Source organism: Hippocampus bargibanti, linkage group LG10 (genome assembly GCF_051943395.1).
Source record: "Hippocampus bargibanti isolate YZ-2025 linkage group LG10, ASM5194339v1, whole genome shotgun sequence".
NCBI classification, from domain to species: Eukaryota; Metazoa; Chordata; class Actinopteri; order Syngnathiformes; family Syngnathidae; genus Hippocampus; species Hippocampus bargibanti.
In genome coordinates, this window is record NC_142743.1 from 22,586,196 (window position 1) to 22,603,771 (window position 17,576).

The window sequence follows — 17,576 nt, forward strand, 5'->3', positions numbered from 1 at the left end:
AATGATGAGTTTGTTGTTAATTTAAGATTTTATTTAAATAAATGATTTTAAAATATTTGCAAACCTCTTCTCGCCCGTACTTGGAAAAATAAGACTTAAAGGCAATCATAAAAACGATTTACCATTTGAAATGAAAATGCATTGGATAACATCTCATTATTTTATGCAGTGGTACCTAATGTTGTGCCCTGCAGTGTTGCTAAAAACGGACGAATCAGGGCTGCTTTCACTTGTATGGATATGAGGAGAACTCATTTAATGCCCTCGCAGGATGGATCTTCCTGGAATATCAATCAATTCTTGCCCATCACTTATTTAAACTTCACCTGAAGCATCAAGGCACACTGCAGAAAGGCAATGCACTGCAAAAACACAAGGTTAGTGTTACACAATAGAATACTCATCGTCGGAGATCATCACACCTCCGGAAGGCTCAAAAATATTGAACGATGAGCAGACTTTTATACGCAGACTGGCAGAGCCGCTATCGCCAAGGTCAAAGTTTAAAATAAAAGTCAATCTATTTCAGAAAGCCCAAGATATTGACATTTGTTTTTTGACTTATGGGAAAGAACTTGCCGAATGAAGTCAACTTGAAAACTAGCCAACGTCAATGGAGATGGGCAAGCGTAAAAACACTCATCAAATGATGTGATTTAAAGGACAACTGGCGCGTTATTTATGTTTTTTCCTTCTAATTTCGCCGTCAACACGGATCAACACGATGTTTTCAGACCAAACAAACTACCCAAAATCCATTGTGTGTCACTTTCTCGGTCAGGGGCGTTCCTGCCGTGACGTCACTTCAGACATCATCATCACTTGGAAAACAAGACTTCCTGGATATTCAGCGTGAGTCTTAAAGCGTAAAATATAGCGATATGCGGTGGAATCTGTGTAAAATGCGCTCAGTAGAAGTCATTTGAAGTGATTTTACAAATTATAGACACAACTTGTCCAGGGTGTCGGTTGTCCTTTAACTAAAATTTCATACATTGTGTATTTTGATCAATTTAGCTGAGACATTGGAAAACACGCAGGATACCGGCCCTCGATGACCAGATTTTGACACCTGTGCATGAAATGAAGGGTTCCAGCAATTTTTCACATGTGGATGCACATTTAATAACTACAGTCTAGGTCACAGGTGTCAAAGTCAAGGCCCAGGGGCCAAATCCGGCCCACAACATCATTTTATGCAACCCTCGAAAACAAATCAAACTTCATGATGCTAGATAAAATCTGAACCAACATTTCAAATTGTCATACGTAAACCACAATAACAGTCATTATTCTTGATTTCAGATTTGAAAGTTATTTAGTTATTGTATATTATATATATATATATATATATATATATATATATATATATATATATATATATATATATATATATATATATATATATATATATATATATATATATAGGCCGTTGCAACCCCTTGAAGGAAAAAGCTAAAAGGAAAAGAAGAAGAAGAGGTCTAGGTCATAAAAACCCGTTTACCGCTGACAGCAAATCCCATGTGGAAATTTCACACTGTGATTTATTTAGGTCGGATGCGCTACAACTGGTTTTGCGTCATTCAAAGCGTCAAGGTATGAAAGATCGACACTTTCTCCAGAACATCTTCATTATTCACAAGGAATGCTGAGGAAACTGAAAGTTTATTGTTTTCAGTGTGGTTGTTTTGCTCCATTGGGTGCATTTAATTATCCAGAGTGCTATTTCATTAAAATTTCTGGTGAGGAAATTGAATGGACTCCGCTCCGGGTCCATTAACGCTGGAACCATGCCTGGTGGAATTTCAACGAATGACCCGCTCGATTCTATTTTTAGTTCCACTCACTTGTGTGAGCTTTAGCTTTGCTGCGTAAATGCAACAATGCAGCTAAACGAAAGTGTAACACACACACACACACACGAGAGGCATACACACATGCAGCTCTGACAGAAGGGAAAACACCATTGAAACATCATGAAGCACAAACTTGGGGTTATGTGAACTGAGCAGAGACCACAAACTTGTATTCCTCCTCTGTAGGATGAGGTCATGTTTGATATTTAATGTTTATAATGGCACTCAGTGGATAAATGGAAATGACAAGGCGAAATGGATGTGCGACGATCACACAGTCTGTTGTTTTCAATGTTTATGATAGAATCAAATGACTTTTTAAAAAGTGTCTTTGAACATCATGGTTCACTCAATTTATCAGCTGAAGCAGTTTCAAACAAACAGGTCATATGATTTATGTTGCAGCGCTAAAATTGGGAGATTTTTGTTCCCCTTTGAAAAACAGTGTTTATATAGTAGTATAATCTTCTTTCAGTTAAAATATCTGTGGAGTGACCATTTTAATCAGGCATTCCTTCTGAAAATGATGTGATTTCACGTTGTAACTGTTGTTTCTGTTCAAAAAAAAAAAAAAAAGATGAAACGTTAACACTTTTTTGGTCCTCCACACTCCTATACACAGCCCCGATACATAAAAAGTTGATGGTTATTCTGGATACCAAGGCAGCAATAAACATGGCCTATTGCACAATGTTGCCAAAACACCAGTTTGGAACATTCTCCAAAGAACAAGCTGGTGCCTTCAAGTACTTTTGTGGATAGCCTTGATGTGTGATCAGAAAAATAAATAGTGAACGAGATATTTGACACAAGTCATTCTTTCCAAAGCTTCTGTTGTGGACTCATTTCCAATTAAGACTGCGGTTACCCTCAGTGGTCTTTTAACAAATGTCAAAAGGAAGGAAAAGGGAATGAAACCAACAATTCTGAAGATACAAAAAGGAGAGGAGTAGCAGTACCTTACATTGCAGGAGTTTCTAAAAAACTACAAAGAGTCCTTTGTCAACACAAAATTCCTACTTATTTCAAACCGATAAACACTTTAAGGCAAAAATTAGTGCATCCAAAAGATCAGCTGCCAAATGAAAAACAAAGTAATGTCGTTTATTCAATACATTGTAAAAATTAAACAGCAATACGTTGGGGAGACGAAACAAATTCTCAAAAAAAAGACTATCAACATCGCAGGGATAATACTCGTGGGCCTCATCTGCAGTACATATGCACCTAAAAGCTAGCAACCACTCATTTGACGAGAATGAGGTTAAACTCTTAGCGAAATAAAATAGATGGTTTGAAAGGGGAGTAAAAGAAGCTATTTTCATGAAACAGCAAATCCTTCCCTTAACCGTCATGGTGGGGTGAGGTTCAATTTGGATCGTTCGTACAATAGACTGCTTAGGCAACATAGGATTAGTCATGATGATGAGGTGATACCAGGGCAAATTGGGCCAAATGAAAAACAAAGTAATGTAATTTATTCAATACATCGTAAGAATGAAAATTGTAAAGAGCAGTACATTGGGGAGACTAAACAAATTATATCACCATCGCAGGGATAATACTAGTGGGCCTCATCTGCAGTACATATGCACCTAAAAGCCAGCAACCACTCATTTGATGACAGTGAGGTTAAATTCTTGGCGAAAGAAAATACATGGTTTGATAGGGGAGTAAAAGAAGCTATTTTTATAAAACAGCAAAATCCTTCCCTTAATAATTCCCATAGCAGAAGTCTGGCACCGCCACCTCTGTACAGTAGGGAGATATATATATATATATATATATATCTATAGGGCCAAAGCTACCAGCAAATTTTTAGTTCGCTGACAAAGCCTCTTGGATTAGAAGCGAAACGTCCGACACCTTCAAAGAAGTATAGATGACGGCTGAAGAAACCTTTTCATCGATGGACCACTCCTATACGACTCAGACCTTACACAGACGTATATCTTAATAGATTGAAGAAGCTTGATGTACTCATGGCGGGCCGTGCCTCTTCAAAACAAATAAACTATTTTAAGGGACATCCAAATCAAGACAAAATGTATGGACTTCATTTGAAGCTCTTTCCACCTGATCGTGATGCGTTCAAGGAATTCAGACAATGATCAACGTTCATATTAGTCCCTGTTAGTTTGTTTTAAAAATAGATTATCCTTACCGCTTTCACTGACTCTCGGAGCAGCTTTGCGGTGCAAGTCACACACAAATGCATACACAAACATACAACAAAGTCAATATGGCGTGAGAAACGCAACGTGTGGTCCCAGTATTTTGGAGAGGACACCCGGAGTACACAGAGCATGTCTCTGGAGACTTGTCTCAGTAAACTCAGCCGGTGGTGCATAATTACTTGAAATGAGATTCACACAGTGTCAAACACGGGCCAACACACGGAGCATGCGGAACAAAGGCTTTTTGGTATATTCGGCTTTGGGTTATATTTACCATGACTTGTGTACACGTGTGGCACCGGCTGTGACAACGCATGAATATTCGGCACTTCAGGTTCCACTTCAAGGACAACCGACAACACTTTTTTGTTTCCTGACATCAGAAAAACGTTTTATAGCATCTAAACTACCCAAAACATGCAGTATGATATTTTTAGTCAAATGCAAAACACCAATAAAAATGACTTAAAGTGTCCAAAAACTACTTCAAATCATCATCAACTCGAAAACAAGACTTCCGGAATATTCATCGTGACTCTTAAAAGGTAAAATATAGCTATACGCGGGGGAATCTTTGTAAAATGCGCTCAGTAGAAGTCATTTGAAGCCATTTTACAAATTATGGACACAACTTGTCCGTAGACGTCGGTTGTCCTTTAAATCTGTTTTATTTCGACTTTGAGCCATGCATTTATTGACCCTGACTTATATTCTAAAAATGTCTGGTGTGGCTCAGCACTCTCAGGCCCCTCAGGACTGCTAATCAAAAAATGTCACTCATTCCAAAGTCAAGAGTTTGCAATAACCTCAGGAAAATAGTTCTTTCTTTCCCATTTTTTCGCAGATCTGAAGCTTCTCATCTGTCATTTCCCTAAAACTACATTGCTGTTCGCTAAAGCCAGACATACCAAAAGGTCATTTTGACTTTGATCAATCAATCTGCTGATACATTTGTAGCCCTACATAGTCTTGCAGGACATGTACCATACAGGCATTATAACTAATCAAATTGGAAGTCTGAGTAGTGTGTGTGAGCATCGCTGTGGGAGAATCCTGTTTAAAATTTTGTTTATAACTCTAAATTTACTTACAATGGCAAGCCCAAATTTGCCTCAGTTCTAAAGTAAACGCACCCACGGTTTTTCCACATTCAATGTCTCCTTGCTTTCGATTTACGGTAGTTACCTGTTCTGAGGTAGCCTGAAATTGAGTACCCGCTGTAACAAGTTATAAAAAAATGAAGCAAAGGATCGAATCCAGCGGTTCACATTGTTAACTTATGTGCCGCGGACATAATAATAATAATAATAGTAATACATTTGATTTCTAAGCGCCTTTCATAACTCTCAAGGTCACTTTACAGTCAAAGGATCAGTTTTTCTGTGGGTGAGCTGCGGCGGCCACACGTGCCAGCGTTCACTCACCCTGGAAGTTACTCAAATAGATAGAAAGCTAGTAGATAGCCCCAGCTACATAGCTAATAGATATTCATCTACATAGTTTGAGAGCCAGCCATATAGCTAGCCATCCAGCTACTAAATAGCAAATAGCTAACCAGCTTTTAGTTCTTTTCATCCAAACATCAAGTAGACTCAGTGACCTAGCTAGCTAGAAAGCTAGCCAGCAATATAGCTAATAAATATACAGATAGCTAGTTTGCCAGCCAGCCAGAAAGCTAGCTCTTTTTTTAGTCCTTTTCATCCAAACGTCAAGTAGACTCTGTGATCAATTCCCATTCAGAACTCTGTTCAGAATTGCTCTAAGTGCACAATGTCGTCATTTTTTCAGTCTGTTGTGATAGACTAAAGAGCCCCAGAAACCATGAGTAAGACAAGGGCTACAAACTTTTATGGCTTTTTTGACAATATAATTTAACACCCAAAAATTATTTTCCTTCTTAAATCAATGAAATCATCATCCAACCTGTCATTGTCATATAACATAAAAAAAGACATTCACAAATGTGTTGTGGGAACAAGTATGGATTCTGAATATGTGGTGGTTATTTTCGTCAATTTGATTTCAACCGGCAAAACTGCCAGTGTAAAGCGAGGATGCTTAAGCCAAATATAACAGACAGCTTTAATCTTGTGCAAATAGTGCTTAAAAGTTCCCCAAGCTCAATTTGTTTGTCTATAATCCGCTCTTTTCAACAGCCATTATGTGCCTTTGCCCCATCAGGACACCAAACTAGGCGAAAGCTGAGCTGCAAGAGTTTACTGGGAAATTGTAGACGTGCCAAATTGGAAGCTCGGAAACATATTTTAAAGGACAACCAACACTACTTTGTTTCCTAACTGACATCAGAAAAACATTTTATAGCATCTAAAATACCTAAAACATGCAGGCTGATATTTTTAGTCAAATGCTAAACACCAATAAAAATGACTAAGTGTCTAAAAACTACTTCAAATTGAACCCGGAAGTGGCCAGTTTCAGAAGGTCCCGCCCCCTTGTTCGTGGAGTCACACCAAGACATCTTGCCTTGCTTAAGAATCAAAACAACGCCTTCAGATTCGGAGAAGATGCTTTCTTGTTACTCATTTAATTATGAATATGATTCAAATAGTTCTGAAGAGGAAAGCATACATGTTTTGCGATCGATTAAAGAATTTATTCCGTGTCGTTTTGAGGTATCTGGAGAGAAATGTTGCACCCAAAAAAGGCAGAAGATGGCAAAAAAGCTCCGTGGAAATGGGCTGATTTTTTTTCTCATGGGGATTTTTGTCAGCGAATATCAAATAGTCTTCAGTGCAACACACAAGGATTCACAATCATGTTATTTATGTGTTTTCCTTCTAATTTCGCCATCAACATGGATCAACACAAAGTTTTCAGACGATGATGAAAGGACTACTGCAGTGTGTCCTTTCTCGGTCTGGGGCGTTCCTTCCGTGACGTGACGTCAGGACACGTCACCAACTCAAAAACAAGACTTCCGGTCTTCTTAAAACGTAAAATATAGCTATATGCGGTGGAATCTTTGTAAAATACGCTCAGTAGAAGTCATTTGAAGTGATTTTACAAATTATGGACACAACTTGTCCGGAGGCGTCCGTTGTCCTTTAAGATCTTAAATTGAACAAGACATCCAGGACAATAAAATATTAGTTAATAGCTTTTTTCTACTAAAAAAATAATCATTAATCCGTAGTTGCAAGTAAGTCTAATAATTATTTGTATTTAATGTATAGTACCATTTTTTATCAACTGGGAGTGAACAAATGTCTTCTTCGACATGGTAACGAGTATGTCTTGAGATACTTGGCATGGCCACGTTTCTTTTCATGCTGTGAATGTTTCACATTGTGGACTGCAGACATTCCGAGTGTGTTTCCAAATATCAAATTCAAGGAGCATCTCACCTGTGAAGCTGCTGGCACTTTTGTGATCAGTGAGGCACCCACGTTGCCTTGATAACCGGGGAGCTCCTTTGCGCGAGTTCTATTTTTATTCTGGAGTCTGTGAAGAGAAAATGATCAGATTCCCATGTGACTCAGGATTAGAAAACACAATCACAGCAGGTGCCTCTCAAAAGGTTGTCCCAAACGTGCAACGAGGATCATCGGTGGTCAGAACAAATTTTCTACATTTTGGTTCCCTTTATAATTGACATTTTATTTTTCAAGAAGCAGCAATTGACCTGAAAAAATAAAATACCAGTCAGCTTGGAGTTGGTATTCTATCTATTATTACTGTATCTATTAGCCAGCTTTCTATCTATTTGAGTTACTTCCGGGTTGAGTGAACCCACAACCCGCAGAAAAAAATATCCTGTGACTGTAAAGTGTCCTTGAGAGTTTTGAAAGGTGCTTATAAATGAAACATATTATTATTACTGTATCTATTAGCTAGCTAGCTTTCTATCTATTTGAGTTACTTCCGGGTTGAGTGAACGCTGGCGCATGTGGCTGCCGCTGCTCACCCGCAGAAAAAAATATCATGTGACTGTAAAGTGTCCTTGAGAGTTTTGAAAGACGCTTATAAATGAAATGTATTATTATTATTATTTCATGTAATTTATTAACTATTTTGCATACCAGATAAAACCACAAGCAAATAGCATCAGAAGTATATGATTGAGATACCATTTTTTACTTGCCGCAAAAATGGAAAAGCTGCGCACATATTGCCAACAAAAGGGCAACCCAAATTCTCCCCCAAAATAACCTTAGCAATTTTTTACATTTAAACATTTTTTTTTGTTTCCTAACTGACATCAGAAAAACTTTTGATAGCATGATTGTGACGATAGCTAAAATGATACACCTCAAACGATTTTCCTTGTACTTCCCTTTTCACTGAGACAAAAGGCTTACACTGTTTCATATATGTACCATTTTACCAAAGAACCAATCTTCCTTGACGTGGAGAACTTTTTGAATGGAACCAATTAAAAGCCTTGAGGCAAAACAATTTCCACAGTCATACCATAAAGCAAGAGTCAATCTCACATTATGTTACGGGAGTCCTTGATGATAAAGGTACAATCTCTACAAAATGGGCAATAAAGCTGCAAATCTAAATATGAGTGCCGAGAGCACAATTTAGTTTCAGCTCATTATACCTTTCCAGTGAAAAGAAAAGGACTAACCATTCAGTGCCGAATGCCGAGACGTCGTGACATTAAAAAAAAGGGACCAAAAAATGAATCTTTTTAAAAAGAGAATTATCCTCATTGTGAGCTGTAACTTGTACAACTAAATTTAGCTTGACTTTTTTGGAGAGCGAGAACATTAAAAATCGACAAATGAATAATGTTGCACAAATAGACACTTCACTGAGCAACTGGGATCTGGAGGGGGAGAATTGACTAATAACATACTGTATATATTCATATACAGTAAAGTCTCGTTATATCGATATTCAAGGGAGTCCGAAACAATATCGATATAACCGGGACTATCGATATATCCGACCCTGTTTGCATGTAATTTTCTCCGTGCGTGCATAGAAATAGTATCGATATAACCGGGACTATCGATATATCCGATATCGATATAACGAGACTTTACTGTATATATACACACGTATATACATATACACATACACATCCAAGCTGTCTTTGGGCACGAGGTGGGGACACCCTCAATTGGTTGCCAGCCAGTCGCAGGCAACACAGACACATTCGGACTCACACCTAGGAACAATTTAAAGGACAACCGACACCACTTTTTTATTTCCTAACTGATATCAGAAAAACCTTTTACAGCATCTAAAATACCCAAAACACGCAGGATGATATTTTTAGTTAAATGCAAAACACCAATAAAAATGACTTAAAGTGTCCAAAAACTACTTCAAATTGAACCCGGAAGTGGCGAGTTTCAGAAGGTCCCGCCCCCTTGTTCGTGATGTCACGCCAAGACGTCTTGCCTTGCTCGAGAATCAAAACAATGGTTTCAGATTTGGAGAAGATGCTTTCTTGTTACTCATCCAGTTATGAATATGATTCATAGTTCTGAAGAGGAAAGCATAAATGTTTGCAATCGATTAAAGAAGTCCTTCGGTCTCATTTTGAGGCGTCTGGACTCCAATGTAGCGCCAAGAAAATGCACAAGATGGCGCCCAAGCTCCGTTGGAAATAGGCTGATTTGTCTGCTGGGAATTTGTGTCAGCGAATATCAATATAGTAGTTGTCTTGGTGCAACACACAACGATTCACCATGGCGTTATTTATGTGTTTTCCTTCTAATTTCACCATCAACAGGGATCAACACGAACTTTTCAGACCAAACAAAGTACCCAAAATGCATTGTGTGGCGCTTTCTCGGTCAGGGGCGTTCCTCCGTGACGTGACGTCAGGAATCGTCAACAACTCAAAGACAACACTTCCTGAATATTCAGTGCAAGTGTTAAAACGTAAAATAGAGCTATATGCGGTGGAATCTTTGTAAAATACGCTCAGTAGAAGTCACTTGAAGCCATTTTACAAATTATGGACACAACTTGTCCTTTAAAGTGTTCAATCGGCCTGCCTTGCATGTTTTTGGAAAGTAGGTGGAAACCGGAGGACCTGGAGAAAACCCACGGGGGCCCGGGGAGAGCATGCAAACGCCACACAGGGAGGCCGAAGCTGGACTCGACACTGCACTGTGAAGCCGGCGTGCTACACACTCGACTACCGGGTCTTTAAAGATTTAATGCTAGAAAGCGAGCTGTGAGACCATTTGTCCTTTTGAAAAAAAAGCATGTATTTTTAAAGATTCAGGTATGAAGTGATATCAAAAGTGCAATATGACCTGTGGCAAACTGAATCCAAGTCACTCTGCTGAGGCATGATAAGTAGGCACGGTCACAGTCTACATTCGAGATTACCATACTGAGAGAGTTAGGGGAGGAAATAAAGAAAATGAAATAGAGTGTGTGCTTTTGCACTTTAGGGTAAGGTGGACAAAGACGCCTGGAATTGAATTTCAATCAAGAGCAGACGACGGAAATAGAAAGAAACATGCATTCCACTTGATGTGTCTTTTTGGCCCGTTACACAACCCACAGAGCTTCCTGAAATGAAGTGTCAATGTTGTGGCTTTGACAACATGTTGTCATGAAGTGGCCAAGTGCGGGTCAACGCTTTTGCTGCGATTAAAAATTGTTATCACTGGTGAAGAGGGTAGGCAAGGTTGTACCTGATAATCAAGATAGATAGATAGATAGATAGATAGATAGATAGATAGATAGATAGATAGATAGATAGATAGATAGATAGATAGATAGATAGATAGATAGATAGATAGATAGATAGATAGATAGATAGATAGATAGATAGATAGATAGATAGATAGATAGATAGATAGATAGATAGATAGATAGATAGATAGATAGATAGATAGATAGATAGATAGATAGATAGATAGATAGATAGATAGATAGATAGATAGAGTAAAGTCTCGTTATATCGATAGTACTGCTTATTACAATACTATTTCTATGAACGCAAGGATAAAATTTACATGCCGCAGGATCGAATATATCGATAGTCCGGTTATATCGATATTTTTTCCGACTCCCGAGAATATCGATATAATGAGACTTTACTATATATATATATATATATATATATATATATATATATATATATATATATATATATATATATATATATATATATATATATATATATATATATAAAACGCACTTACGCACTTAATTGGTTCCCAGACAGGGTGTGTAAGGCGAAAAGTGAGAGTGGCTGCCATAACTTTGCTGCTGTGAAATGTAAATTTCTCCAATGCGAGACTAATAAAGGCAAATTCATCCATCCAAAGTTATGAAAGGAATGAAAGTAGAAAAACAAAATATAGGATCGGCTGGAAAGGCAGACACTCTCGCGGCACCGTCTTGAAATCAAAATTTAAAAAAAAATAACATATAACATGAAAACACAAAGACACAGAGAGTCCTTCATTCTTAAGCACTTTCTGTCCCCTCTTTGTTACACCAAACAGTTCCAGATGAAAGAGGAGAGGATCAAAGCGTCTCTTCACCAGTGGATCAGGGACATCATGGTGTAATGTGCACGTCGACTGTCAGCTAAATCACGGATTCCGTGCAAACATGTTTTCAAATTTCACAGTTCTCAGCTTTTATTTACAGCAACTCCAAGTGGACCAAATGACCCTTTTACAATATGATTGGAGATGAAGCAATGGTTGCAAACTGGGCTTGTTCAGAAAAGCCTTTGGAAGACAGAAAAAAAACAAATATGCACACCACCCAAATAAACAAAGCAAAAGGCTATCGATTCACATTTCTATTAGTCAACGAGGCAGCTTGGCTTGAAGAGACGAGGTTTTGAGCGTCATGAAACAATTTACGTACGCGCGTGGGAACACGCGCGAGCCTGCTGATGACGTGGGCGGAGCATTCAATTCGGACCCGCTCCAGCCAGCCAGTTGATGATCCAAATGATACCATCAGTGCACGCCGCTGCACAACCGAGAAGATATTCTTGCCCATGGCGCAGATTAGGAAACTCTTATATTTATTTTTGTTCCCTCGTGAACTCCAACCGAGCTCCCTGGCGTGTTTCCGAAGCGGCCCTGCATATTTCTCGTCCTTTTTGGGAGGGTTTTACGCACAACTTGACCGGCGCAGATGACGACCCATTGACTTTAAAGTTCTTTTTACAGGTGCTATATCTTCAGTATGACCGATTCAAACTTAAGGAACGACAGCAACCACAGGATCTATTTCGCGGAACCCCTCAACGGCTCTGCGTTGGACCTTATTTTTCTAAACGACAGCACTACGGCGTGCTCGAACTTTACATTGGACTGCCGATCCGTGTGGCTCGTGATTTTTCTCACCTTGTTTATACTGGTGGCAATCGTGGGCAACATATTGGTTATCCTCTCCGTGGTGTGCAACGGCCACTTGCAGACGGTGACCAACTTCTTTATAGTCAACTTGGCTATGGCGGACCTGCTGCTGAGCATCGTGGTGCTACCCTTCTCCGCCTCTCTTGAGGTTCTGGGCTGCTGGGTGTTTGGCAGGGTGTTTTGCAACATCTGGGCGGCGGTGGACGTGCTGTGCTGCACTGCCTCCATCCTCAGCTTGTGCATCATCTCCGTGGACCGCTACATCGGCGTCAAACATTGCCTCAAGTACCCTAGCATCATGACCGAGCGGAGGGCGGGCGTTATTCTGGTCGTGGTGTGGGTCTCGTCCGCAGTCATCTCCGTTGGGCCGCTGCTGGGTTGGAAGGAACCGCCGCCCGTGGACGAAAGCGTATGCAGCATCACGGAGGAGCCCGGTTACGCGCTCTTCTCCTCCCTCTTTTCCTTCTACCTGCCGCTCCTTGTCATTCTCGTCATGTACTTTCGGGTCTACGTGGTGGCCCGCAGGACAACCAGAAGCCTGGAGGCAGGTGTGAAGCGGGAACGAGACAAATCTGCGGAAGTGGTCCTGAGGATCCACTGCCGAAGCGTGCTGGGGGATGCGCGCGCTGCCAGCTCCAAGAGCAGCAAGCAGCACCCGTTCCGGAGCTCGCTCTCCGTGCGTCTCATCAAGTTCTCCCGGGAGAAAAAGGCGGCCAAAACCCTCGCCATCGTTGTGGGCATGTTTATCCTCTGTTGGCTGCCTTTCTTCTTCTTTTTACCTCTTGGTAAGTGACTCCAATGCAACATTTCTTTGTGTAATATCATGATTTGCAGATGTTTATGCCACCAAAAGAAACAACCGAAATAAAGATGTCTCTAGATTCTAGATGGTTATTTAGGTTTACTATTTCACTGGTGTCAAAGTCAAGGCCTGTATATATACATATACATATACATATACATATACATATACAGCATCCATCAATTTTCAGCACCACTTGCACTGAACAGGTTTGGGGGGTGGGAGGGGGGTGCGTGGGGGGGGGGGGTCCTGGAGCCTATCCCAGCTGACTACAAGCAAAAAGCTGGCGACACCCTGAGCTGGTGCCCAGTCAGTGGCAGGCCGCATATAAAGATATACAACCATTCACACCAACTCTGTCCCTGAGTGGGAAATGATCCCATGCTGCTCGCACACAAGACTATATTAAAAAAAAAACAACAACAACAACGCACAAACAGTATGTTTTGTTCGGTTCATTCTCCAAATTTCCTGTTGGTGCAAATGCGGATGTGCATGGATATCTATCTTCATGTGTCAGTCCTGACTGGTGATCTGTGGCGGGTGGTGTAGCTCACATCCACTGGGATTGGCTCAAGATTACTGTGACACTGCACAAGTGGGATGTGGTATCAAAAAAAGGATGTGGGCGATAGAATAGATTTCACCTGCAAGGACAGAAATGGATGACTGCTACCTTAGTTTACAATCTTTATCAAAGCCAGAAAAAAGATGAAATTTATTTTTCTGACCTTCATGCACAGCCATCTATCGCAACAGAGTGGCTGCCTGAATACTCATCTCACAGATTTTTTTTTTATTCCCCAGGGTCAATAGATGAACTTGATTTTTATCTGGGCGGTAAACTTTCAGGGCCAAAAGTACAAAAACAGGACTTTTTAAAAAAAAAAAAAAAAAAATCCTATTACAGGTACATACTTTTGCAACTTTGGGGTCTTCTTACACTTCTCACATGGACTCAAAACCTTCCATCAGGGAGGCCAGTTTATCTCAGTCCAGTACAGTATATACATTCTTGCACAACAAACATACAAATAAAGCGTATCAAAATACTCATCAGAGTTGTAACGGCTTTTTATTGGGGTAAGAACTGCAGCCCCGCTGCTGATTGGTCAGATCTTCTCTTCAAGAGTGGTCAAGAAATGTTTGATTTAAAAAAAAAGTGGATTTATTTATTTATGATACTAAATAAAAGTCATTTAAAATTAAAAAGCCAATTTCCAACAGAGCTTGTGCGCCATCTTGTGCATTTTCTTCGTTCAAAGGTTTGAACGAAGACTTCAAAATCGGAATAAATTATTCCGATTTCAAAATCTTCGTTCGATTTGGAAACGTCGGAATTTCGATTCGTTTGGCAATTTGCATCCTCGGCACGGCAGCCAATCAGAAGCCTGCTTCGTGCTCCCGGTCTTTCCCGAGCATTATAAGGTCGTGCATTTGCATATCATTTTTTCAAAAGAAGCTAACCAAATTTACGACGCTACAAAACGTAAACGTACATTATCCCGTGACTGTAAAGTGTCCTTGATCGTTTTGAAAGGCGCTTAGAAATTAAATGTATTATTATTATTATTATTATTAAAAGCATCGTGGAAAGAGCAGTTCAAGTGGCTTGTAGCAGACAACGCAACGCAAACATTGCATTGTGCACCATGACAAACAGGGTATGGTCAAACGATAACTGGAGCTAAATCATCAGCAAAGGCTATTTACCATAAATTAAGCAAGGGAACATTTGTGGTAGATACATCCTTAATCAAATCATCCTTAATACATTATGAATAAATACTGTACATACATGTACATGTATGTACTGTACATATATTTCTACAATGACTCATGGGGTGTGGATGCCTACTTTGATCATATTTATGAATGAAATACATCTGACATTCCCCATACATATAGTTGGTTATCTACCTGCCTGTACCCCAAAGATAAGTGGTGTATAGTGTGCAAGGACCAACCATAAGCGCAAGCGTACCTTGAAATTGACTTTCTGCCACCAAATTGTCACTCTGCTTCCACAGACATATCCTCTTTTGCGCCGATCAGTTTGGTGGAGACTCATTTTCCCAACGTGGCAGGTTGCCTCTGAGCACGGGTGTTAAACTCAGTTCCTGGAGGACCGCCATTCTGCTTGTTTTCCAAGTTTCTGTGTCAACACAGCAAATAAGCAGGTTCAATGTCAGGCTTCCTGATTATCTGTTCATTTGAATCAGGTGTCTTGCGAACAGGGAGACTTGGAAAACACGTGCAACAGTATCCATCCAGGACCGGATTCTCACCACCCCCTGGAGGATCAGGTGGACATTTTACTATCTTTCAAACATTTTTTCTCTTCTCCTAGGCTCCTTCTTTCCAGCAATGAAGCCATCAGAGACCGTATTTAAGGTGGTCTTTTGGCTGGGCTACTTCAACAGCTGTATCAACCCCATGATCTACCCTTGTTCCAGCAAAGAGTTCCAACGGGCTTTTACCCGCCTCCTCAGGTGTCGCTGTCGCCACAGGCAGAGGACTCTCCGCCGCTTCTATGACCAGAAATGGAACTCGGCTGTCAGAGGAATGGCATTGGAGCAAAGAGAACACGAGTCTGGCTTCACCGTGCAGAGCTTCGTCGGCAGCTCTTTATTAAGCAAGCCAGGGGAAAATTTGAAGGGATGGAAGTTGTTCCCGCCGCTGCAGAAGTCTTCTTTTCAGCTGAAAGAAACAGTGAACAATCTGTCAAATAAAATCAAGGGAAGCACAGTGCGAGGCAACACACCTGCAGGGGTCGATGCAGTTTCAATGGGGATTTATAACGTCTGTGAACAAAGCAGTTATCGCATCTATGAATTAGCTGACTGTTACGGCCTGAAGGAGACGGATATTTAAATGGACCACAAGAGGATGCTCTATTCTCAAAAAAGCTCTTTTGGAGCAGCATACTTTGATCATTCAAATCCAGAACCATCAGAATCGACACTAAAGAAGAGGATTCAATACAAGAGATGTATCAGACATCTAATGTTGCAAAACTAATGCTCACATTTGACATTTTGGAATTTAGCTTCTGTATTGTCTTGCATTGTGATCGTCATCTTGCGGTCAGGAAGTGTAAATGACAGAATTGCTGATGGTTTGACAATGAAGGCATGATTCCAGCACAAATGTGACTTTAAAGGACAACCGACACCACTTTTTTGTTTCCTAACTGACATCAGGAAAATGTTTTATAGCATCTAGAATACCCAAAACACGCAGGATGATATTTTCAGTCAAATGCAAAACACCAATAAAAATGACTTAACGTGTCTAAAAACTACTTCAAATTGAACCCGGAAGTGGCCAATTTCTGAAGGTCCCGCCCCCTTGTTCGTGACGTCATGCCAAGACGACTTGCCTTGCTCGAGAATCAAAACAATGGCTTCAGATTTGGAGAAGATGCTTTCTTGTTACTCGTCCAGTTATGAATATGATTCCAATAGTTCTGAAAAGGAAAGCATACATGTTTGCAATCGACTAAAGAATTTATTCCGGTCATTTTGATGCATCTGGAGAGAAATGTAGTGACAAACTTTAGTACTCACAGTACCCAAAAAAGGCAGATGATGGCGACAAAGCTCCGTGGAAATTGTCTTCTGGGAAGTTTTGTCAGCGAATATCAAATAGAAGTCTTGGTGCAACACACAACGATTCACCATCGCGTTATTTATGTGTTTTCCCTCTAACAAAGTACTGCAAAATGCATTGAGGTGATGCAAGGTATGTCATTTCTCAGTCAGGGGCGTTCCTTCAGTGACGTAGCGTGAGGACTCGTCACCAACTCAAAAACAAGACTTCCGGAATATTCAGCGCAAGTCTTAAAACGTAAATTATAGCTATATGTGTTGGAATCTTTGTAAAATATGCTCAGTAGAAGTCATTTGAAGCCATTTTACAAATTATGGACACAACTCATCCGGATACGTCGGTTGTCCTTTAAACATCGTTCACGACCACAACAGATTAAACACAGTGTTTCCGTTTGGCTTGGCTCACACAGGTTTCAATTTCACCTTTTTATATCAATAACTTGCTGTTGGTTTAATTTGACATCACCTCGTACAGCAGAGCAGTTACAGGTGGGCTAAAACTGCACAATGTGTCTTGCAAACGATTCACTGCGTCAATTTTAAGCAACACATTTACTTGGCTATTATAACCTTAAATTGGAGTGCAGAGTGCTACTGTGATATGAATGTGTATGTTTTTTTCAATGGTGTGTTTGTATTTTGTGCAAATTAAATGCATTTTAAAAAAATATTTAATTCAATATCCCTGGTAGCGACGTTTGCATGTCATTTGGAAGAATATTCTTTTTCACAAAATGACTGACTCCTTCCAGCAGATGACACTATTACTCCACTTCTTTATAGAGAATTTTCAGATTACAGCAATG

General features: G+C 40.0%; 1 protein-coding gene across 1 annotated transcript; it reads left to right on the plus strand.

Annotated features, from left to right (window-relative positions):
- The first annotated feature begins 11,939 nt into the window (after positions 1–11,939).
- adra1d (adrenoceptor alpha 1D) lies at positions 11,940–16,860 on the plus strand. Its single transcript, XM_089005321.1, has 2 exons — positions 11,940–13,139; positions 15,507–16,860. The coding sequence occupies exons 1-2, from the start codon at positions 12,182–12,184 to the stop codon at positions 16,028–16,030; spliced, it is 1,482 nt and encodes a 493-aa protein (XP_088861447.1). The 5' UTR covers positions 11,940–12,181; the 3' UTR covers positions 16,031–16,860.
- Positions 16,861–17,576: the final 716 nt, after the last annotated feature.